The sequence below is a fragment of the Pseudovirgaria hyperparasitica genome (genome assembly GCF_010093815.1).
Source record: "Pseudovirgaria hyperparasitica strain CBS 121739 unplaced genomic scaffold EJ05scaffold_5, whole genome shotgun sequence".
Taxonomy (NCBI): Eukaryota; Fungi; Ascomycota; class Dothideomycetes; order Acrospermales; family Acrospermaceae; genus Pseudovirgaria; species Pseudovirgaria hyperparasitica.
In genome coordinates, this window is record NW_022985553.1 from 871,328 (window position 1) to 894,419 (window position 23,092).

At 47.9% G+C, this 23,092-nt stretch overlaps 7 protein-coding genes across 7 annotated transcripts; 2 read left to right on the forward strand and 5 right to left on the reverse strand.

Annotated features, from left to right (window-relative positions):
* Positions 1–113: 113 nt before the first annotated feature.
* On the reverse strand, positions 114–1,655 carry EJ05DRAFT_307959 (RNA-binding domain-containing protein). Its single transcript, XM_033740667.1, has 6 exons — positions 1,542–1,655; positions 1,376–1,460; positions 997–1,253; positions 663–750; positions 563–614; positions 114–345 (listed from the first exon to the last, which is right to left on the reverse strand). The coding sequence occupies exons 2-6, from the start codon at positions 1,436–1,438 to the stop codon at positions 275–277; spliced, it is 531 nt and encodes a 176-aa protein (XP_033602187.1). The 5' UTR covers positions 1,439–1,460; positions 1,542–1,655; the 3' UTR covers positions 114–274.
* Positions 1,656–3,317: 1,662 nt separating this feature from the next.
* EJ05DRAFT_484652 (uncharacterized protein) lies at positions 3,318–4,895 on the reverse strand (the record flags this gene model as incomplete). The annotated part of the gene is made up of 5 exons (XM_033745360.1): positions 3,318–3,412; positions 3,488–4,519; positions 4,572–4,652; positions 4,704–4,794; positions 4,851–4,895. 5 exons carry the CDS (start codon positions 4,893–4,895, stop codon positions 3,318–3,320), a joined length of 1,344 nt encoding a protein of 447 aa, XP_033602188.1.
* A 2,582-nt stretch (positions 4,896–7,477) lies between these two features.
* On the reverse strand, positions 7,478–9,279 carry EJ05DRAFT_526466 (cytochrome P450; the record flags this gene model as incomplete). The annotated part of the gene is made up of 5 exons (XM_033748869.1): positions 9,091–9,279; positions 8,934–8,985; positions 8,132–8,878; positions 7,871–8,078; positions 7,478–7,834 (listed from the first exon to the last, which is right to left on the reverse strand). Exons 1-5 carry the CDS (start codon positions 9,251–9,253, stop codon positions 7,478–7,480), a joined length of 1,527 nt encoding a protein of 508 aa, XP_033602189.1. The 5' UTR covers positions 9,254–9,279.
* A 1,085-nt stretch (positions 9,280–10,364) lies between these two features.
* EJ05DRAFT_526468 (cytochrome P450) lies at positions 10,365–12,629 on the reverse strand (the record flags this gene model as incomplete). Its single annotated transcript, XM_033748870.1, has 6 exons — positions 10,365–10,558; positions 10,612–11,108; positions 11,155–11,925; positions 11,991–12,101; positions 12,253–12,337; positions 12,548–12,629. The coding sequence occupies 6 exons, from the start codon at positions 12,627–12,629 to the stop codon at positions 10,365–10,367; spliced, it is 1,740 nt and encodes a 579-aa protein (XP_033602190.1).
* A 798-nt stretch (positions 12,630–13,427) lies between these two features.
* On the reverse strand, positions 13,428–14,744 carry EJ05DRAFT_484655 (uncharacterized protein; the record flags this gene model as incomplete). Its single annotated transcript, XM_033745361.1, has 3 exons — positions 13,428–14,047; positions 14,098–14,133; positions 14,237–14,744. 3 exons carry the CDS (start codon positions 14,742–14,744, stop codon positions 13,428–13,430), a joined length of 1,164 nt encoding a protein of 387 aa, XP_033602191.1.
* A 492-nt stretch (positions 14,745–15,236) lies between these two features.
* On the forward strand, positions 15,237–19,715 carry EJ05DRAFT_531238 (uncharacterized protein; the record flags this gene model as incomplete). The annotated part of the gene is made up of 9 exons (XM_033749013.1): positions 15,237–15,588; positions 15,645–16,084; positions 16,136–16,470; positions 16,524–16,755; positions 16,817–17,236; positions 17,285–18,098; positions 18,145–18,755; positions 18,805–19,262; positions 19,313–19,715. The coding sequence occupies 9 exons, from the start codon at positions 15,237–15,239 to the stop codon at positions 19,713–19,715; spliced, it is 4,065 nt and encodes a 1,354-aa protein (XP_033602192.1).
* A 713-nt stretch (positions 19,716–20,428) lies between these two features.
* Positions 20,429–22,920, forward strand: EJ05DRAFT_498945 (uncharacterized protein; the record flags this gene model as incomplete). Its single annotated transcript, XM_033746754.1, has 3 exons — positions 20,429–20,979; positions 21,029–21,602; positions 21,655–22,920. The coding sequence occupies 3 exons, from the start codon at positions 20,429–20,431 to the stop codon at positions 22,918–22,920; spliced, it is 2,391 nt and encodes a 796-aa protein (XP_033602193.1).
* Between the last annotated feature and the right edge of the window lie 172 nt (positions 22,921–23,092).

The window sequence follows — 23,092 nt, forward strand, 5'->3', positions numbered from 1 at the left end:
CGGACTAGGGGTGACACAGTTGATGATTTGCAGGAGACGCTTGCAATTTGTTGGCGATACGGCGATGCGGCATGGACTGGTTCACGATTTGTAAAAATTAGGATAACGGGCAGTGAAGAATTTAGCGGAACACATGAGGTTTGGCAAGATGATTATGGAGAAGAAGAAGACCTATTCTAGTATACAATAAACGATGCCAGGTCCGTTCGAGAGTAATAGCAGTCTCCGAATCCGACCAAGTAAGAGGCAACTAAATCATTTCCATGTCAACGCCTCAACCCGTTGCGCAAAGTGAACTAGTATGGTGCATAGCCACGTCCTCGTGGTCGATAGCCACCGCGGTACCTGTGTATTATTTAGTATTGTCTGTGCGCCTTTGGCGGAAGTGAAATGAAAGGATTGAAAGGGATGGAGCGGCGATATGTGGCACGAACTCAGAAATAATGGTGAGGAAATAGAGTGACCTACCCTCCACCACGACCACCTCCGTATCCACGGTCACCACCATAGCCACCTCGTCCACCATATCCTCCTCTTCCGCCTCGTGGCCCACCGCGTCCACTACCTCTTCCACCTCTCGTCATGCCTGGAAGATTAGTGCGCTTGGGAACAACCTTCACTATGATCAGTACATACCAAATAAACAGGACTTTTACACTAACCTTGAGTTGTCGGCCCCGAAAGTTGCTATCGTTGAGGACTAGGGCCTGAGCTACAAGACTGGGCTCAGTGAACTCCACATACGCATACCTGCATACGCTCATTAGCGCTCCATCTCTTACTGCCAATCTCTTGCCAGGTAGCGAAGATTTTTCTGGGGCATGAAGAGAAGAAGTAAGATACAATCTTCGGCGCATGGGAAACGCAAACATAGCACGACCTCGCACTGAGTGTTCTCAGGCGCTGTAGCCCTGTCCATGCGAAGCAAAGAATGCAAAAAGCCAGCATAAGTAAATGTGTTTTCAAGGGAATGCCCAGCTCTTGGATGTTACTGACCCCTTCGGTTGTCCGGTGAACTTATCCAGCAAGATAGTCACTCTGTTGATGCTGCCACAAGTCTGGAAATGCGACTGGATCTCCTCGGGCGAGGCGCCATAGTCGACATTACCAACAAATATGCTCCGTGCGTCGATGTCTTCTCTGTTCTCACGGAGGTCTTCGGTGCGCTGATCGAGAGACTGTTGCATCTCACGGAGCTTCGCCGCTTCGGCTTCCATCTCCTGGACGCGCTTTTTCATCGCGAGAATTTCCTCCTATTGAAATTTAGCTCTTCTGTTTGTAAGTAAAGCGCGCGCTGGGTGTGGGGTTTGCGCCGCGTGCCGTGGTCGCGTAGGGATAACCGTGGCGTCGTCAAGGACGGCTGTTGGAGTCGTACCTCTTCATCTGCATTGTCAGCAGTGTTGTGCTCGTCGGCACGGCGGTCTTCGATGTCGGCCATGATGTTTGTATGTGAACGGTGTCTGAGGATGTTGATTAGCAAGATGAGCGAGGTAGCTGACAGGTTAAGAGCAAAACAGGTAGATTGTATGACTTGCACGTACCAAGTTTTAGTTCTATAGGTTTAGCAGAGCAGACTCCAGACCGCCTGCAGATATCTTATGTATCTGCGATCTGTGAAGGTACTGTGTGGGTCAATGAGCGCTGGTGAAGCCGCGAAAGTTGACATTAACAGGAAAGGCAATGATGGAAGGGACATCCGGCCGCCTGGAGAAGCCTCCTAAAACGATCTAACCATATTACTCTTAGCGTCTTTTTCGCAACCTGGAAGCTCGATTATTAACTTATCCAGTATTTATCTAACAAGTGCTCCAACAATTCTAGTGCACAACTCGCAGTGTAAGGGGCACCATGTTATTATGACGAGGCCCAGCTGAACATGCACATCCAAGAGCCATCGCCTCACTCTGTATATGCACAGCCGCAGCCACTTTGCCAAACAACTTACGGCCCAAAATCCCTTCCAGTCACAGCATGCTCAATACAATATGTTTCCATTGTCTGCCTAGGCCGACAGGATAGACTTGCATTCCTGGATCAGTGACAGTAGTCTCTATGTTGCCCTCGCTGAACTCTTCCCGGCTGCGCGGGATCAGCGACCTGTACGTTTAATGAATAGTAAGACACGGACTCTACCATTCGCCATCATCGCACTGCATAACTGGAAATGGCTTACCGTTACACTTTCTACGTCGTTGGTTTGACAAGGTTCGACCTCATAACCCTGTTTGCTAGTACCCACGCTATAGCAGACACATGGTTGGCGGATACGAGGGTCATGATACTGATTGGGGCTTGCTAGGGCATCAATCAAAACAGAGGCTGGTCGAGCTGGACTGTATGACTTGTTTAGTCCACCGTTTGAAATCCTTTAGCTGTCCAACATAGTGAAAAGTCCTGACTTGTTCCAGGAGCAGACCTTTGGACGAGACTGGTCAGTTCGAAATTTCTCTCGTAGGGTTTCTCTTCCGATCCTAACGTCCCCAATTAGGCTGAAGCGAAGATGTATTCGTCATGATCCACTTCTTTGGTTGAAGTCTAGATAGTAGGCGGGATTTTGCCCAATATAGATTTCCAGGACGAGATCGCATATCCCTCAGGAGTAGTATCGCTTCGGGGTCGTTGTTTTAGGGGATATCGTACCACAGCAACTGGCCGAACATCGAAGCTCACAGTATTATCATCTCCTGCCTCCATTTCTGGGCGTCTTCTTTGTGTCCATGATGGGTGTTAGCCAATTCGAGCTCGTAACCCACTCGCCCTTTCTCGCATCTATTACAACAAGGACATTCTAGAAACTTGACGGACGCTCCGTCCGTCATGAAGCCTTCTCCTTGAGACTATGACACTCATCCACCGAAGTACCCGTGCATATCATAGCGAATTCACTATACTCCGGCCTCTGCGTATGTCCGTATCCTGAACGGCAGCATGTACTTCTGGCACCCGAGGCGCTGGCTGCAGTTCGATTGGGGTGTCAAGCCTGGTGGCTTATAATTCTTGGTATAAGTGCTTAAACACTAGAAGTCATATCTATGCTTACAGAGTTATGTGTACTGATTATAACCATACTGAATCTCTCGAAAGCTGTATTAGCTATATGAGAATTTTCCCTAGTGATAAGTGATTGAACCAAATCCGACTCATTATTCAATGTCAATATGGATGTACAAGACAAGCTGCTCCAACGGTACTGAGACAGATCATGTTCACAAAACAAAAACATATTTCAAGCCTCGGACGAAAGATTTGCATGCAGGTTTTTGATACACTGTGGACCACTGTTGTTTTATTACTATCTTATTATTCTGTTTGGTCACCTAGCGTGCGTAGCGGGATGCATCCAAACCACCTCCGAGAACACCGCTTCTTCCTGTAGGCGCCTTCTGGGAGGCGCGGGCCTGGGATACAAGAGCTAAGGCAATGTCAGTGTTGACGAGCAATATTAAGGAGCATAGGGTGATACTGGGACCCTCACTGAGGAGCTTACATGCTTTAGCAATTTTCTCCTCGATACCAACACTCATCTGCTTGTGGACTTTCGCGAGCGCAATGCGATAGTGTGCCTGGATTTGGCACGGCACTTTCTCGAAGGGGCAATTGGTGAGACGGCAATCGATATGGTAGTTGACACCATGGGTTAGCATCTCCTTGATGTCTGCAGTGTCTCGAACGATACCAAACCAGTCATTGACGTGCTCAGCGCTCAGAGGAACAACTTCCGAGGCAGTAGCGTCCAATGCCTTGTTGAGCGCCTCAATTTCAGCGATAGGTTTCTTTACAGGGGCAAGCGGAGCTGGAGCATTAGGGTCCTTGGGGTCAATCGGTTCTAGCTTCTCATACCTCACACCTTCGTCCTTGGAGATACTGCTGTTGGTTACGGCGGGCAGCGGCTTATCCGTGACGCCGTCAGAGACATAACGATCGACACCATAAGCGATAGGCCGGGCGCCATGGTCGGGAAAATTCGTCTGAACTGTCTTGCGGTCGGAGGCGTAAGGATGTGACATACGAGTCGTTGGGCGAGCGGTAGGATCAACAACGTAGCTGATGGAAGCACTGGGAGGTATCGACTTACGGCTGCTAGACGAAGCACTGAGAGGCATTGACTTGCGGCTGCTAGACGAAGCACCGCCGCGCGAAGATGGGTCAGACGGTCCCTTGGGACGGTGAGGTAAAGCTGCTTGGTGAGCGGAGTGGAGCGAAGGTCCAGATTTAGTTTTCAGCATCTCCATGGCTCGCTCAGGGTTGAACAATTTAGGTCCTTGAGGTGTCTGAGTGGCCACTGTGCTAGATGCAGTGCGCGCAGGTTGATGCACTGGTGAAGCACGTGCCAGATCAATGTTTCTATGATGGACTGGAGGACCTTTGTTCGTATTCGATGCGATGGGACGAGAAGCATTCGGCGGTAAACTGCGAGGCTCAGTGTAGCCATCACGTCTGATGCGATGCAACTGACCACCATGGATGACACCAAGCGACTCAGCTGTATGATCACGTTCCTCATCAGCTGGGACGTACGCTATCACAAGATCAGCAACTGAAATGAGGAGAAGACAATGACAAATGCGTACTGTTCCACTCCGTAACTCCCTGGTTTACGGCTCGATCGACTCTCTTCGCACGCCCACCTCGAATTGCACTAGAGGCACGACCTACACACTGGGTCAGTCAAGGCAGAGTCAGTTTGCTCCGTTGATGCTCACTAGGAACGAATCCAACGGAAGGGTCGTTCACGTAGCGGTGATCGTAGTCTCTGGCGATTGTATTTTCCCGGCGATCGGCACAAAGGTCGTCCTAAAAGCTCAAGTCAACAACGTGTTCTGCTCATGTCTTCTTGCAGAGATAGCTACATATTCAAAGCGATCGTCTCCTTCGGTTGAGTTAGGGTTGGCCATCTCCCCGGCGCACCCTGTAGTGCTGGTGGCAGTTGTAGCTGCAAAAGAAGGTGAGGTAACTGGTAAAGGGAAGGTAACTTGCAGTGGCAGGTGAAAACAATGAACAGAGTCACAAGATTGGAGCCTAATCCGGGGGGCGGAGCTAATGTTTCTCCGAGTCGGTGAAAGTGAGCCAGCTTGGATAGCACATTAATAAAGGTGTGTTGAAATGAGACAGCCGAAGCAAAACAAATGAGGTGAAGTGAATTAAGAAGCGCGCCTGTATCTCTGCACAACAACGCAAATGTGAGCTTTGCCAATACCAATCACTCAGATTGCATAGAGACAAAGGATGGTAGAATGGCCCATCTTTGGCTGGTAGGTGTGAAGTAGTAAGGTCGTTGATGCGCTGCTGCCTTCCCTGTCTGCTCCTCTCGCGCTCCATTCCGTGCTCCTTTTTGTGTAGGTCTATGAGTGTTGTAATTTTCATATCATAAATTCCCTGGTGCTCTGTACCATACGCTACATTCGTGTCTAGCTGGTCATATCCCTTGTATCAGCAATGTTTTGCAGCATGAATCAGTTGCTGGGACAGCCAGTTATCGTCGTGTAACCGGTTCCATAGGACAGATAGCAATATACCTTGTGCACCTATGACAGAAACCTTAAAAATCTTTCTCTTCAAGAACTTCCCTGCAATGCATTGCAGTAGGCGACTGGACAAGTCCATGATTTCATTGCCGACTAGCAGGTTGTTGTGTATGTGACCAAGCTCTTGAGAGCGATCTCATAGGCATCACGCTACAGTAAGAGGGACTACTCACTTCATCAGATGACTATTTTGCGACAACCTTGAGTTGGTTGTGACTTGTTGGAATGAGTAGTGTCCCATGTTGAGGTTTGGTAGGTAGCCCCCAGTTGTTGCCAGTAGATGAATCATGATTAGTCAGCGAAGGAATATTCATTTTCCGTGCTGACTTCTACTTTCCACTAGCCCAATGCTAGGTAGATCAATGTCTTTCTCTGTCTCCATATAATGAGCACTTGTCTTTTAGGCGTAGCGATCGAGGGATCATCTATTAGCTCCTCCAAGTCACTCCTCAATCGCGTGCTAATGCTTACATTCGCAGATGACTGGAGCTAAGTTGCGGACTTGATATTTCCTCTCATTGCTGATATTCACAGGAGCCGTGCTCGATGAGAAGATCACAAGAGCTCTGCTACACATTGCAGTATTTGAATTCACGCAGGACTCCAGCATTAGCGTAAATAGTCTGTCTTGGCTCAAAAGGTGTCATATCGATTTTAGGCACTCTCTATGCTTTTCTCTCCAAAGCCTCCCCAGCGTCACTCCAAATATTCATCTTGTACAATCAAGCTCACATCTTCCTCGTTGGTGCTCTAGGCGACTAGACTTGTCCGTGGTCGATGTGAATGATCGGTACGACGCTGTGCCCCTAGGATGAGTGTGTTTCCGATGGACCATCATCTCCGTGTACTAGAGGTCCGAAATCTGGATGATCCAAGGGAAGGAAGCGTGCGCTTGCTATTTTTGATAGCCGATAAATGCGTGTATCCTCAGTGTGAAGGATGGCTTTAAGGATAACGGAAGTGTGTGTCTTGTCTGAGTGTTAATCGACTTTACAGGACCCCTGACTAGGGATTCGTAACTATTCGTGTAGTATGTTACCCGATTGAAACTTTTCAGCTTGTGAAATAAGCCCCAAGGAATGACTTTCCGCAGTATCCATATACTTGTGGGCAAACATGGGTATTCTTCGATGTTGGTATTCATACAACTCCTCAGAGCTACGTTCACGAAGTCGTGATCCACTACAATGAATGCCATCTTGATCTGGGCGCATTTCCAAAGAAAAGAGGAGCTTAGCTTCACTCATGACTGTGTCGCTTTCCTACCTCTACCACCCCAGCGTGCGCTGGAAAGTTCCGCCAGGTCTATCCGAGCTTTTTTCCAATTCTTTTTGTTATTGATAACGATACTCATGCCACCACAAGGTTCGCAAGTTCGCTGAGCTGACTATCGGATATGTTTTATTGTACTATTTTTAACACGAAATAAAAGAACCGTCTTCTACCGACGCCAAAACGAGGGGCATCAAAACGGCTGGTGATGATAGTAATTATCGCCAGCGGTGTCAAAACTTGTTTGATCGCGCATTTACAGGGTTTGCCAGATGGAACGTAGGCAGGAAATTTTTCCTTGATGCTGAAAGGCTGGTAGACCATGTGAACGACATACACTTTTCGTTGGCGCTCTAAGAGAGGATGTGAGTGTATCAAGGACATATCAGTCGCTGGTGTCATAATGTTCTGATATGGTAAGGTACTGCAGAGTTAGACATTACTACATCGGTAGGGAAGTCGACTTCGGAGTGAGCATTATGGATCCTCTCGAAGCTCTGACTGCCGCAAGACTTTATCAATGCCATATGTTTGTAGATCAGAGTAGTACGAAAGATGTTAAGTTCGAAAACTGTTTATATGTGGCGCTTGCATAATCGAAACTCGTGAACCGAGTGACTTGATACGCCGTGGAGCAAAGTAGCTCCAGTACATAACTTGACCAAAAATATAGTGATTCCTCACGAATGGAGTCTGGGCGTCAATTTGAGTAGGACATCCTCGCCGTCCAGCGGACCCATGAGTCCCGCTACTGGAGTTCCCAAATCCGCTTGCGGAAAGCCTTTGTCATCGATCTTTTCGATGTCGTACAAGCTTAAAAGTCTTGTAATCAAGATCAATACCTCTGCTTTAGCTAAGAATCTTCCTGGGCAATACGTATGTCCCCCTCCAAAGGGTCTCAAGCTCGTACTGGAGAGCATCTTCGGGTTCCGTTCGAAACGCTCTGCATCAAAGACTTGAGAATCTCCCCATACAACATCATGCATGTGCATCTGTCGATAAGGTACCATCACTCGAGCATTAACCGGGATCATTTTCTGACCTATTTTTGTAGGTGCTGTTGCAATACGTACTGAGTGAGAATTCGTGTATACACGCAATGACTCCGCGAATAGCGAAGTCAGTAACGGACAAGAATCTGCGAGAAATTGCAGGTATTCAGACTCATCAAGCTTTGCAGCTGCTGCAACTTCCCCTGAGCGGAGCCGCTGCAACAGCTGTGGATCTTCAACAAGATGAGCTAGAGCCCAGAAGGCTGCCTTGTACGTGTTTGTGTTTGTCCTCATCTAATGTCAGCTACGAGTCTCGAACCGCGCTGGGTAGAGATTACTTACGCGAAGATAACGATTGACATCATCTCAGCAATGTCTTTCTCTGGAAAATGGACCGCTCTTTCGGTGACAATCAATCGCTTGACTAAATCACAAGCTCCTTCACGTCTCTCCTCCGGAAGGCTGAGCCAAGTCTGCGTTGTTTCTAATAATCTTTGTTTCGCCTGTAACATACTCCTAGCCCCCGCCACCTTGTACCAAAGCTTCCAGCTTTCTTTGTCGAATTGCATCGAGTCATCAATTACATTTGGATTGAGCTCCATAAGTGAGTCTCCGAAAAATGCTCTCAAGACCGCATCGATGAGAACCTCTCGGGTAAGTTCCAATAGAGAAACGATCTTCGAACCATCCTTCTCAGTCGATCTAGTGTACCGTCCTGATAGTTTGTGAACTTGAGAAGATATCGACGCAGACACCTTTGCCAACATTTCGTTGTATCTGGGACCAGGCACGAGCTGTTCTTTCCAAAAGATCATATTAAGGTGCGCAAGTGGTTTCAAGTCAGCGTTATTCATATCAATGGCTTGTGCTGCAAGATCCGCATCCCTCGATTCAGGAGCCTCGTAGAACTTGTCGCAAGAAGCTTTGGACACTCCGAAGATATTAGTCACATCGTATACGACTTTATCAACAGAGAGCGTTGCTGAGTTTCTGTATAGGGCCACTGTATCGTCGGGAGAGGATACAAAGTACAACTTCTGCCCCCCGACAGTGAGAGCGAATGGTTCACGTTGATTTTTGAAATATTTTCTAGTGTAAGGTCAGTTGGGTGTATTGGAAGCTTATGGTCTTAGTTGCAACATACTGGGCTCTTGTAATGACGCCATCTCCATTCTTGACGAACTCAAGGGCGTGGCCTTTAGATGGTCAGCAGGGTCTCGTATAAGCTGTTTTATATCGCCCTACCTAGAACTTATGAACGTCAGTCGCAAGAAGGCGGTGAAATCAGAGACATATCTCACTAGGTATCCAATACGGCAGTTCTTTTGGCTCGTTTGGGTTTAAAATTGGCTTAATAGTGAAAGCCCAAAGCCGAAACGAGATGAGAAACACTAATAAGCAGGTTGGAATCGCAGCAAATGGACCACCATAGAGCACTAGTGCCAGAACTGTTGACAAAATCATGACTGGCAGGTTTGCTGTTGAGAAGGCTCATTCTAGAGAACTGATGAAGTGTACTTGAAGCAGTGAACAGAGTTGGGCAAACGCTGACTGTGCCGCACATTCACGCTCTATTTGCCGTCTCATTTCTAAGCCGTGACCGATGATGAAATGCTCAAGGACTACCCATTGAGGCAAACACTATTTTTGGGACAAAGGTTTCTCACGCCGCAAACACCATAACGTTTGCAGGCCTGCCCGACTAGTGCACTTCTGCCATATGCGTGTTATATCAGCTGCCTTGCTCTACATGGTACTGCAAAATGGCGGGGCACTTGAAGGCGATGATCAATCTAATTACCTGGATGGCCCCCGTAAAGAGTGAAGCATCATCCTTACTTTGTGCTTGGCCAGTGGCGCCTATTACACCTATTATGCGACATTTCCCGGGATATTGATGACATAAAGTCAAATACGAACACGACGGATCCCAGTACCTACTGAACGATCGCACCTATGCCAGAGCAGGAACACTACCCTTGCAAGTCAGTATCACAACCCAATCCGTAGTACCTGATCCCTGGTTGACCCTGTATTCTTCGCTTATTAGTGCCGAACAAGACAATCTAACAACACACTACTGGTGTGGGCAGCTGGTGATTGGCATGGGTTTACCATATTGCCTTATCGCATATGCTTTTCATCACCGATCACACATAGCACAGCAAGTGAGACATCCAACAAAAGCTCCATGGTCGATGGGAGGATCATAACTCTTTGAGGTGCGACCAGTTCGGGCCGACAAGGGGTTCAGGGATTTGGGCAATCCTAGAACAAAAACTGTTCATGCATGCAGCATACTTGCAGGACGCAAAAAAGACGATAATAATCAGGTGTTCAGGTGGTATAGTTTGTGCCGTGTGCGTACGAGCCACCGACCATAATCACAGCTGGCCTTGTAGCATCTGTAAGGCTCAACGTCGTAGCAAGCTCTTTATGAGCCGAAAAATAACGGCCATGAATAGCTTGGGAATTGAGAAATTTTCATAGCTTGTAATAAGCATCTGTTTCATGTTGCGAGTACAATAGAGTATAACAGAACTTTACGAGATGTGAATGCAATAAATGGTACCCATCAAGTCTTCCTTCGAATACGGAACGGCGTTGGATTTTTTGGACGAAGAATGCCAAGTCCATAAACCGACCAGTCCAGCTCTATGTGCTTTTCAGGAGTCACAATCTCGATCTCGTAACGACTCAGTAGAGTCGCGGTTATCCATAGGTTCATGCGGTGAGCCAAGTGTCTTCCGGGGCACATCCTGATACCTCCTGCAATCGTTAGTCTCTTCTTATATTTTGGGTATTCTCTAGAGTTACAGTACCTCCAAATGGCAAGAAAGATCCTTTAAGACCGTTGATTGAGTAGATGGGCTCTGCTCGCTTGGTAGCAGATGTGATAAAGTCTGTAGACTGGTCTTTACAAGGTCCCGTGGCATCGTCGTCAGGCCATACAAGAAATCTTTCGGCCCAGAATTCGTCAAGTGGATGCTGACCACCTTTGGTGTTCCATACAGAAGAAGCAGAATCATGATGCGATACATATGTATTGAGTATCATCACACTTCTTTTTGGTAATATCCATTCATACACATGTAGATCGCGATCAGGAGCACAACGCGTAATGAAAGTCGCAAGATAAGTTCGAAGGACTTCGGAGAATAGCGATCGGAGACGCGGACTCTTTTCGAGATTCTTTATGTCAAACGATGTGCCATTAGACCGATATTCGAGTTCTTGACGCAATTGCGACGTCAGGTTTGGGTCACTATAGGTATGTATGAAGCTCATCGTAGCTGTCGGTATCATAGTCGTGAAAGCCCTAAAGATGTTAGCTTCTTGAACTGGTTTCAATTGGAAGATCATACGCAAACATGAGGCCGAGATCAGCAGAAGCCACTGAGTCATGATCCAGATTTTCCACCCCAAGAAGGATCTTCTGCCGTTCTCTGATCATCTCACAACCCCAGTATGGATCTCCGTTTCCATCGGGGTCAATACATCGTTCTGAGAACATTCGCCGCGCCTGTCTGTGCCAGCGCTTCACGTTTTCCAATATCTTATCACGAGCTCTATATGCAGAGAAGATTGGTATCGAAGGTAGTCCTTTGAGGAGCGTCAGAGTTCTCGCTGAGCTGTCGAAGTCGCTAAGATCGCGGATCATGTTCGGGTTCGCGGACAACAGTGTTGGACCAAATATGCTCTCCAATAAAGCCGGCCCAACAGTGTCCTGAATGAATTGAAACACGTCATGATACTCTAACCATTCTGTCGTTACACTTAGATGAGCAAGCTGTTTATCGAATAGCTTTGTGAATCTATCGAAAGCAGGATCCAGACCGGGTCCTGTAAGACCCTTGACCAAGTTCTCATGAGTGAGGTACTCGATTCGGTTTTGAGGCTTGACGTTACTGTTGGCTTCCGCCTTCGCATATGGTCCTGAATTGTCGGCAATGTACATTTGTACCGATTGAGAAGACATGCCAAAGAGCTGTTTGAGCAGAGTGGTATGTATGAAGACTGCGTTCATAAAGGCAGGCTCTTTGAAGATGGCTGTAATATTCTTTGCGCCATGGAAAAAGAACAGTCGTGTGAAAGGTAACTTGACCATGTACGGAGACTGTTTGTTCCATCTCACTCTGCGCAAAGAGCGTTAATTGCTTGAGTTCTGCCATGTTTAAACAGCTGGGGACTCGAGACTTACGCAGCGGTTCGAGTGAACCCTACAGGGTTTAGAAACAATTGCAAAGCATTACCGAAGAACGCTATGCCGTGTGGAGCTACTGGAGGTATTTTCCCGTATCTATTGGTGCTTCTACCTTGCCAAAGTTTATAGACAATGCTCACAGACATTATCACTGTCAGTAGTAGTATTGGTGGTATAGTACACCGTGTTGTCGCTTGTCTCACCAGCGAGTCTAGTGACTCATATTGCCGTGTAATTCGAACCATCTCCAGACACATACGCTTTAGGTGTGGGAGGACGAGTACTCAAAGGTAGTCCAGGACTCCCAATTTGCTTTAGGCGTATCAAGAATTCAAACAAGACAGCTGTGAAGTATAGTCCCGGTCGAGAACCAGACTAAAGAATAATGGATACCGTAATTGAAACAAGAGGGCCTCGTATATTATATGTAGAACTGATGAGTATGAGTCATATCGAAGCCTTCTTTCTCTGATCAGTGCATGATATGGACAGTTTAATTGTCATAAACCTAAGCTGTCCCTCCAGCGTACTGAAATATTGTCAATGAGACACACAGGAGAGCCCATGGATCAAGCGTAGATCTATTGGGCTACGATTTACTAAGAAAGGCAAGTAATGATGCGGACCGCCGGTCATTGTTCTACAGTCAATGCGACCCGGCGACCAATTTGGTCCTCAGCTGCGCGCTCGGACATGTGTGAATGAGCCGTGACCCATAAGGCTGGGTGTCCGAAGCCGGATGGCCATCACCTGTTGGGTTTTGGGAGACAACGGTTGGGTTTTGGAGACAACAGTTGGTTTTGGGAGACAACATGTTGGTTAAGGATAAGACTGCAGAGTGCATTAGTGCCGCTGTAAGAAACACACTAACGATGCATTTATCGGGGTTATCGTGCCTGGGTAGTTGCTCATCATGTATCAACAGTGGAACACTTCCAATCACAGAAGTACATCATCAGGAGGTGGCATAAAACAGTGCTTGCTGAACGATTTGCCTGTGGAGCTTGCACCTCATCCTAGTATCCACAGCGATCGCGTATTGATTCGGTCTCAGAACGGCACTTGTGAATGAATACGATTGGAAGCTTGAAGTGCCCTGCTGCCCTGCTGTACCAGACTTTCAGGTACGTATAGAGAAAGCAGACAGTGTATTATTGTTGCTAGACTTTTGTAGACTCGTTTGTATTTTGATACCAATGCATTCGTACTTCTACAAGATCTCTTGTCTTGTAGAAGCGGCCCTTTAAGCTACAATAAGCATGAGTTGTGTATTCATGCTCTCTATCACGCAGGAGCAATTTCCTTGGAGACTTCATATCGTGTAATATTATCATCTAAGTACTCTGCTCCATTCAATCGAGCAGCTTTCTCGGTGATTTTGATGCTCCCTGAGTTCATCATCCTTCAATTGGGAGCAGGTGAACTAAGGTCTATTCAGACCCAGTTGGTTCTTTCGAGCTCAGGTATGTCTTCCAAAGACTGGCATTGTTGTGAATGGTGGAACAAGGGGATATTCGTGCAACTATAACCTTGAGATAATTTCAGGCCTTGTTCTTCCGCCCACGACTGATCTTGGGTCTGCCCTGCAGCGTAGATAACTGTCGAGTTATGTCCTCTGGCAATATTGATAGAGCTGTTCAGTCGAGCGCGTGACAGTTTCGCAGGAAGCTCATAGTCCTTTGTGGTATTGGGAGTGAGACGCTCAGATTTCCATCGCCAGGTAGACCGGCTGCCGATTCTCGATACCCAGCTAGACGATCGATCTTGTGTCGTACGAGTGCGACCTGGCCATCTCAATGCTTTAGGATGTGAGACTGCAACAAAGAAGGTTCGGAATGCGGTCGCTGAGGTCATGAAAAGCCCAATCTGTGCGCATACCAAAAGCCAGTAGGTCTGCCAGATGATATCAATCATACCTTTTGCTTCCAGTCCACTACCACGTATGATGGTCGCAATTATTACAAATATGAGAAGACATAACGATAAGCCTAGTCCCACTTTCTGGGTCCACTTGATTCGAACTTTCCATATCAATTTCACTGGGATAGCGAGTACTTGGGTGAGTTAGCAATGTCTGAGTTGATGTATTTGCGAGTTTACTTACTAAGGACATCACTGAAGATTTCAAATACGGTGCTACCTATTGATAATGCTGCAACAATCGACTGTCGGGACCCTCCACCATTACACGATACTTTCTCAGGTCAAACAATCTTCAATCAGGGGGAACTTCATGTACTTACGCGCTCTGAAGTCTCCGAAGTAAGGGCAAGTATAGTAGTATTGCGCACCGCCAGCAATAAGAAGCGCAAAACAGAACGATGAAACGCACCACCAATAGATTTTACAAAATCTTAGACGATCGACAAGACGCCGGAATAAACAAAGAAAACTGAATTTGACAAACATGACTGATGTCCAAGTCAAGCCCAGCATAATCGCATTCCATCTCTGGAAAGAGAATACGCGCTGGAGAGTGTTCGGTGGGAGTACAAGCCATGGCTCTCGAAGCAGTAGTGCTTGTGCAAAGTACATGTCGTCAATTAATTTAGCAAACAGTATGACTAGAGAAGCGATTAATGTGCTGAGAGATACAAGAATGCAGACATCATCGGCAGCGAATCGCTCGGAGATCAATCGCTTGATGCAGAACCTGACAGCAATGATGATAATATTGAGACCAAGAAGGACAGCGTGAGAAATGATGAACGCATGCTTAGGAACCCGTCCAACTGTATCGTAGAGGGACATGATGATTTGAAACTCGAATTTGGCTAATGATATCACAACGCTTTTGCTCAGATGTGCGACAAGTTAACTTTATATCTGACAGGCTAATAGTGCTTCATTCCAACAATAATTTGTGAACCTCAATGGGTTTTGAGCCATCGTTACAAATGAGCATTGCTAAAGCGGGCTACTAAGGCTCTACCTATTCCATCACTGCCGCCCGCTGCTACACAAGGGTAACCTTGCAATCCAAAATGTTGGGTGATCAGCGATTGCAATGGAATCCCTTGCAGCATCATGGCGTAGTGAAAAACTAATATGTGTTTAGCGGCGTCGAGGTGTCGTTTTGTTCACATTCCCGATGCGACAGCCTTGAGTGTCTTCCAGCTTCCTGCTCAAACCCGTGCCCCTTCATAGGTTCCCTCACTTCAGTCTTTCTAATTTATCTACTCCACCGAGCGACAAGAAGTCGTTATCAGATAGAATTCTAGGTGAAATCTTGTTGCAGGTAAGATGACCGAGAAGCTCCAAGAAGACATCGAATTGTATGCGAGATATCGAGGGAGATTCCACCGCGACGAAGCTTGCCACGTCGGGTTTCGCGATTTGACTGTCAATGGCCGCAATTACAACTCAGACTACCAGCGGACTTGTGGCAACTACCCATTTTCTATACTCCAGCAGCTTCTATACCGGAGACCTAGCATTATTCCGATCCTAAGACAGTTTGATGGGCTTATCGAACCAGGAGAGACTGTACTCGTACTTGGTCGACCGGGAAGCGGTTGCTCTACTTTTCTCAAAACACTGTCCGGTCAACATGACGGTCTCACCATCACGAGTGACAGCAAAATCAGATACAACGGTACCCATTCCATTTAATGATAAAGTACATTGCTACCGCACTAATGAAGTAAATAGGCCTTGAGAATCAGGAGCGTCACGGAGAATTAGTATACCACGCCGAAACCGATCACCATTTCCCGGAACTGACAGTCCATGACACTCTCAAGTATGCTGCTTCCGCGAAGGTCCCCTTATACGATTCGGCCAATTCCTGTCGGAGCGAAAGATTGCAGTCTGTCACTGACTGTATTCTGAAGTTGTTCAGCCTTGAGAGTAGTGCTCGGACTAGAGTCGGAGATGACCTGATTCGTGGGGTCAGCGGCGGTGAAAGACAACGCATCAGCATATCAGAAGCATATGTATGCAATGGCAAGGTACACTGCTGGGATCAGAGTACTCGAGGCCTAGACAGTGCCACAGCTTTGAATATTGTGAAGCTTATCAAGGAGTCTTCCCGCTCATTCGGAACTGTAAGCCTGATGAGCTTATACCAAGCGTCTCAAGACATGTACGAGGTATTTGTTACCAACCCAAGAACTGCATTGACTCATATACTTACTTACCAGACATTTGATAAAGTCTGCCTCCTCTACGAAGGAAGACAGATATACTTTGGGGCAGCCAGTGAGGCCAAGGAATATTTCACTAGCCTTGGATTTGTCTGTGAGGAACGAATGACTACTGCAGACTTTTTGACATCCTTAACAAATCCTGAGGAGCACGTAGTCACGGAAGGTTTTCACAAAAAGGTTCCACGCTCGGCTGAAGATTTTGAAGTAATTTGGAAGGCAAGTACAAAAAGGAAAGAGCTAATTGCTCAGATTGAAAAGATGGTCTCTGTCGAAGTACGCGGTGAAATGGAATCTCAAGATCAAGATGCTCACCTGGTGCAAAAGAAAAGGTAATATCCTTATATCGTATATTGAGCTTCAACTCATAACGTTTCAGGCCCAGCTCATACGTCCTGCCCTTCCACTACCAAGTTGCGCTCTGCAACGCGAGGGCACTTCAGAGGATGAAGAGCAACATGGCAGTGCCGGTTTCAGGCATACTCGCACAAGGCGTGCTTGGAATCCTTACAGGTAGTATGTTCTATAATCTGCACTCGGACACGGCAAGTTTTTACAGTCGAGGGGCTCTTGTATTCTTTGCATCGCTACTCAACGCAACCGCGAGTGGATTTGAGGTATTAGAGCTATCTTTTATACCACCGCTGCCTGTGATTGACGTGCTCACTCCATGTATAGGTTGGGACTATATGGGCACAGCGCCCTATTGTCGAGAAGCATCATCGCTATGCACTCTATCATCCTTGTACCGAGGCTATCGCGGCCATGATATGCGATATCCCAGCCAAAATTCTCTCATCCTTACTCCTCAACTTTGCTGTATATTTCATGAGCAACCTCCGAAGAACCCCGGGCGCTTTCTTTACATACCTTGTCTTCGCATTTTCTCTCCATCTTACCATGTCGATGTTCTACCGTATGGTGGGCTATCTTTCACGCACCTTAGCACATTCTATGGCTCCTGTGTCTGTTTGGATACTTAATTGGATAATATCCACAGGTTTCATTGTTCCTACGCGTGAGATGAGGCCCTGGGTGCGATGGATCGGATACATCAATCCGATTGCCTATGCGTTCGAAAGCATGATGTTGAATGAAGTAGGTTCGCTTCTTGTGGCCGTAGGAGGGCGCTAATCTACGACACAGTTTGACGGCCAGAGGTTTCCATGTACCACTATCATTCCAAAAGGGCCGCCTTATGATAGTATGGAGGAACGAATGATGACGTGCTCTACTGTCGGGTCAATTCCCGGAGAGACGTATGTTGAAGGCAATCGTTATGTCTCGGAGAGCTTTGGATTTGAGCGAAGCCACCTCTGGAGGAATTTGGGCATTCTTTGGGCCTTTTTGATAGTGTTCATGATTGTGTTGATTCTCGGAGCTGAATTTGCATCTGCAGAGAAGCCACGCGGAGACATACTGATATTTAGACGTCCAAGCAGTTCGAAGAGTCCAATCACCACGGGGCACAAGACCGTGGCGAAAGAGGCACCAGCAAGGCTGAGTGGTATGGCGAATATCCAGAGCCATAATTCTGTTCTCCACTGGAACGATTTATGCTACGACATCAAGTCTGGGTCTGCCATGAAACGTATCCTAGACCAAGTAGAGGGTTGGGTGAGACCGGGTCAGCTCACTGTGCTCATGGGTGCGACAGGAGCTGGTAAGACAACTTTGCTAGACGTGCTGGCCAATCGCACTCGACTTGGAGTCATCTCAGGAAACATAGCCGTTGATGGGAGGCCACGTCTACCGGCGTTTCAACGTCAGACTGGCTACGTACAGCAGACAGACATTCATATACCAGAACTGACTGTGAGAGAGTCTCTTATGTTTAGTGCATCACTTCGACAGCCTGCCGATATCATGGCAGAAGACAAAGCTGCCTATGTCGAGCAGGTGATGGAAACCCTCGAGATGAAGTCTTACGCAGACGCCGTAGTTGGTATACCTGGGAATGGTATTGCTCTCTTCATCACGCTTTTATACATACTTACAAAAACCAGGTCTAAACATCGAACAACGCCGACGACTTTCAATTGCGACGGAACTGGCGGCGAAGCCAGCTTTGTTGTTATTTCTTGACGAGCCGACATCGGGACTCGACAGCGAGACAGCTTGGCTGATTTGTAGATTGCTTCGCAAACTGGCAGATGGGGGTCAAGCTATTCTGTGTACTATCCACCAACCGTCGTCGCACATCTTCAACACATTCGACAGACTCCTGCTTCTTGATCGCGGCGGACGGTCTATTTATTTCGGCGATATTGGCCACCACGGAGCTATCATGAAGAACTATTTCACTTCGCATGGTGCTCGTGACTTTACAGAGCACGAAAATCCGGCGGAGTGGCTTCTGGAGATGGGTTCGTCCTCAAAATCCGACGACACAATTGATTGGGTCAGTGTCTGGAGGAATTCGCAACAGCGCCGGGATGTACAAGAACAGATAACAAAGCTCTCGGAGAGGCAGTCGCCTGCGGTGTCTATATACGACTCGAGCGAATTTGCGGTGCGGTTTCCTACGCAATTATATACCGTTCTCCTAAGGGCACTGCAACAGGACTGGCGCGTACCCTCCTATCTATACTCCAAGGTATTACTGAGCTTTGGAATGGTATGTGGTTTCCCTCCACGTCCCAACTCAAGACGCTAACAATCTCGAGGCCTTTTCTATAGGAGTGTCATTTTGGGCAGCACCTTCCACCATCCAGGGCACACAAGGACAAGTGTTTGCCGTCTTCCTCCTCCTGACACTGTTCAGCAATATGATGCAGCTGTTGATATGGCGATTTGCATATAGCCGCGCAATCTTTGAAGCTCGTGAACGGCCATCCAAAATTTTCTCATGGAAGACTTTTATGTGCTCAACCATGATTGCAGAGGTGCCATCTCAGACATTCATTGCGGTCGTTGTATATGTTTGTTTCTACTACCCAGTAGGCATGTACCGCCACATGGGCTCAGCTGTGCGTGAGAGGAGCGGATTGATGTTTATGCTCATCTGGGCATATCTGATGTTCACGTCGTCTTTTGCTCACATGATGGCCATCATGATACCCGAGCCGGCGACGGCGATTAACATATCCCAGCTGCTCTACATGCTATGCCTCCTTTTCTGCGGGTAAGCACCTTGATATTCATCATTTTGGAGTTCGCTGACATTGCTGTCAGTGTTTTGGTACCTTCCAACAGCTTTCCGAGATTCTGGATCTTCATGTATCGGGTCACACCGATCACGTACCTGGTCGAAGGTCTGTCAACGACCGGGCTTGGACGGAGAGCGATCGAATGTGCACGACAAGAAGTCCTCGTTCTCCAAGGTCCCACAAATGTCACTTGTGAGATCTATCTTGGACCTTATGTCTCCGCCAACGGGGGACGCATCTTAAATCCTGACAGCATGGGATCATGCAGATTTTGCCCCGTTGCAGATACAGATAGCTTTCTTGGTGTGTTGACCATGTCGTATTCGCGAAGATGGCTTGACCTTGGCTTGATGTTTGTGTACATTGCTTTCAATGTATCGGCAGCATTGGGCGTGTACTGGCTTATAAACAGGCGGCAGAGGCGTTAGCCGAAGACTGCGGCCCACCATGATGTCTACTCGATAATATGGGTAATTCCTAGTCATATCCATGGTCAAGTTATATTAGGTAACAATATCAACACCCCACGTAATGTTATACATGCTCAAAACAGACGGCTAGTCTGTGCTGGCTCCGGACGAAGCTTTCGACGTAAGACTCATATGATCAAATGACTATGAAGGATGATACGAAAGAAATGAAGAAATACAGTGGCGGACCCTGGACCGAGGTGGAGAGCGGGATAGAGAGCTTTAAACAGAATCCAACCCCTGCAAGCTCGTCGGCTCGTCCCGCATGTCAGCCTTACGGGGATCTCTAGCCTGTTTCAGCATTTGGGGCGCCACTAGCGCGAAACAACTTGCTCATTCGTGCTCAGTGGGCAAAACCTTCTCAGCCGACGCCGCAGATGGACCGTGATGGACCTCTCGACGTCTTCACATTATTAAAACCCTTTACATTCTGTACCTATACCACGTTTCCTCGCATATTCTCCGTCTGGTTATGTTCGTCGGGATCTAGGTAATAGCGATTCCACTAATGCACCTGGGCCCACGTTGTGCTCTCTTCGTCTTCGTCTTCTTTTCGTCCCTCTCTACTACCTTTGTCGTCACCTGAGATCGGCCACCACGCCAGAGCACTACGCGACAGAATCACCACATCGCCCTTGACGACGCCGTCTAGGAGAGACGCGCATTTCAAGATGGCCATGTCGAAGCTGGTCAGCGCGCTGCACGTTCTCGCACTGATAACTGTACCGACGGCCTCCGCGAGTGGAATCATCGGCTTTGGTATCTCATTGTATCAGGACCTTTGCTGCCAATCATGCCACGACTCGCTTTCCAAACTGTACCTCAACTGTACAACATTTCCAGAGGGCATGGATGCTGAATCGGCTTCGAGTATGTCCATGGACATGGGAATGGACATGTCTATGATGCCCGAGACCAGCGAGGAATGCTACGCGTCGAATACTCCTTGGCTGCAAACTATGGCATACTGCATCCAGAAGAACTGCAATGCCGATGGATATCCCACCTCTAAGCAAGCAGAGTGTTTCAGCAAGCAAGCACTTGGCGGCGCAACAGAGCCGACCTTCCAGGACAGCTTGCCATCATCTGCCCCTACGGAAGAACTGGCGGCTGATGCGCTCTGGCTCAACTCGACCAGCCTTGTCAACGGAGACACATACTACTCGACCCATGGTACTCTGGGCGAATTCGCCAGATCGGAGTATATCCACACGCGATACTCGTAGGTTTTGGATGCTATGCCTATCTGACGGAGACTAACTCGTTTGCAGTTTAATACTTTATCTGATTGTCATTGGCTTCATCCTAGCCTGTGGTCTCTTCGTCCAGACACAGCGAATTCTACCTGGATTTCAAAAACAGCTGCAGACGTCTACGCTATGGGCCAAATGTCAGCAAGCGGTCTTCCTACCCGCTCTGTTCAGAAGTCGACGCCTTGAACCTTTGCCAGCCAATGCTGGGTATGTTCCTGGTAGGGCTTTGACCATCTCAATTGCTGTATATGTCATCATCAACATCATACTGTGCTCTGTGTCCTATCGCAGCTTTCAACCGAACATATATTTCCTGTCGAAAGGCTTCGAACTGTGCGAATACGTAGGAAACCGCACTGGAACCATCAGCATAGTCAACATGAGTATAGCCATCTTGTTTGCGGGGCGCAACAACATTCTCATGACAATTACTGGCTGGAGTCAAACCACTTTCATGACTCTACACCGCTGGACAGCACGCGTGGCCACGTTGCAAGCCGTTGTCCACTCCATTGTCTACACAATGGCTTACTGGGAGCAAGGGTACGAAGGCGCCTCTGCATACGCTGCAAAGGCTGCAGAGCCATTCTACGTAAGTTCAAACACAAGGCGTTCTGCAGAGTGATTCTAACATTATATGATAGTATTGGGGAATCATCGCGACCATTGCAATGTGCTTGATCCTCCCATTCGCCCTCCTGGCATTCCGCATCAAGTTCTACGAGACATTCCTAGTTATCCACATTGCCCTGGTCATCCTCACATTAGCTGCAACATGGTACCACATTGTTCCCCACTTTGGTTACGTATATGGCTACCAGACCTGGCTGTACCTCTGCTTCGCTTTTTGGGTCTTCGACCGAGTGGCCAGAGTTGCGCGCGTTGGCTTCTACAGCCATCTTGGCAGCTCCAAGGCCATCGTTGAACGGGTCCCGGGATGCGACGTCATGCATGTCACGGTGTATCCTCGCACTACCATAGGTTTCGGTGTTGGGCAACACACCTTTCTGTACTTTCCCTATATTGGCGTAGGGAAGTTCTGGGAAAGCCATCCTTTCAGTGTAGTTAGCTGGGGAAGGCAGCGACGATTGCAACCAAGTAATTCTAGCTCGGCGTCCTCCTCGGCGGAGAAGAGAACTGCCGACGACGAGATCAACGTTGTTGGTGCGAAGCATGGCTTGAGCACACATTCGCGAGCCATTACCAAGGACTCGTCCTCACCGCTCTTAGGCGAGATGGATGAACGGCCTTCGATATCATTCATGATGCGGGCCCACACTGGCTTCACAAGAACCTTACTTCGAGATCTCTTCACCTCTGACACTCGGCCTGCAGAAATTGCAGTCTATACGGAAGGACCATATGGGGGACACGGTGCGACCCTGCAGCCGCTCGTCAACGCGGACACCGTCATCTGTCTCGTTGGCGGTATTGGTATCACCAACATTCTCGGTTTGGTTCAGGAGTACACCAGCGGAAAGTTCACCGGTGGTGAGAGTCAGAGTAAGACACGGGGTCTGATGAAGAAAGCTAAGAGACTAGTGCTTCTCTGGTCTGCAAGGGAGATGGCCTTGATCGACTTCGTAAAGGATAGGTTCCTTTCATTCGACGTGGAGGTTGAAGGAATCGAGTGCGCGTTCTGGTGCACAGGAAACTCCAAGAACACTGAGCAGGACTCGGATACTGAAAGCCAGAAGGCAAGCGGAGTCAAGACAGGACAATCCGCTGTCGCAACGAGAGGACGAATGATGATGGGAACGGAGCTAAGGTCTCACTTGGAAAAAGGCCAGCAGACAACTATTGTCGTATGCGGACCTAGCCAGATGACGGACGAAGCCACCAGAGAAGTGGTCGGCTGTATCAAGGAGGGTTATAGAGTGGACCTTGTTGAGGAGGCTTTCAGCTGGTAATTGGCATATGAGCGTCTTGATATCCAACCATTCGATTCCATACCGCCTAGTTCAAATCCTTCCGAGCTGATGTACAAGCTGGATTACTGTGTCCTGCGAGCCAAGATAAGCAGAACCGTGATGTCCAGCACCGTTGATGTCCCAGCGCTCCAAGGTAATAATAGCACAATGC

Excerpts from the sequence above, each read along its gene's own strand:
- EJ05DRAFT_307959 (XM_033740667.1), bottom strand. The coding sequence starts at position 1,438 with ATGGCCGACATCGAAGACCGCCGTGCCGACGAGCACAACACTGCTGAC. Across the intron at positions 615-662 it reads TTCGGGGCCGACAACTCAAG|GTTGTTCCCAAGCGCACTAA; the intron begins GTTAGTGTAAAA and ends ATCATAGTGAAG. Across the intron at positions 346-562 it reads GACGAGAGGTGGAAGAGGTA|GTACCGCGGTGGCTATCGAC; the intron begins GTGGACGCGGTG and ends AATAATACACAG.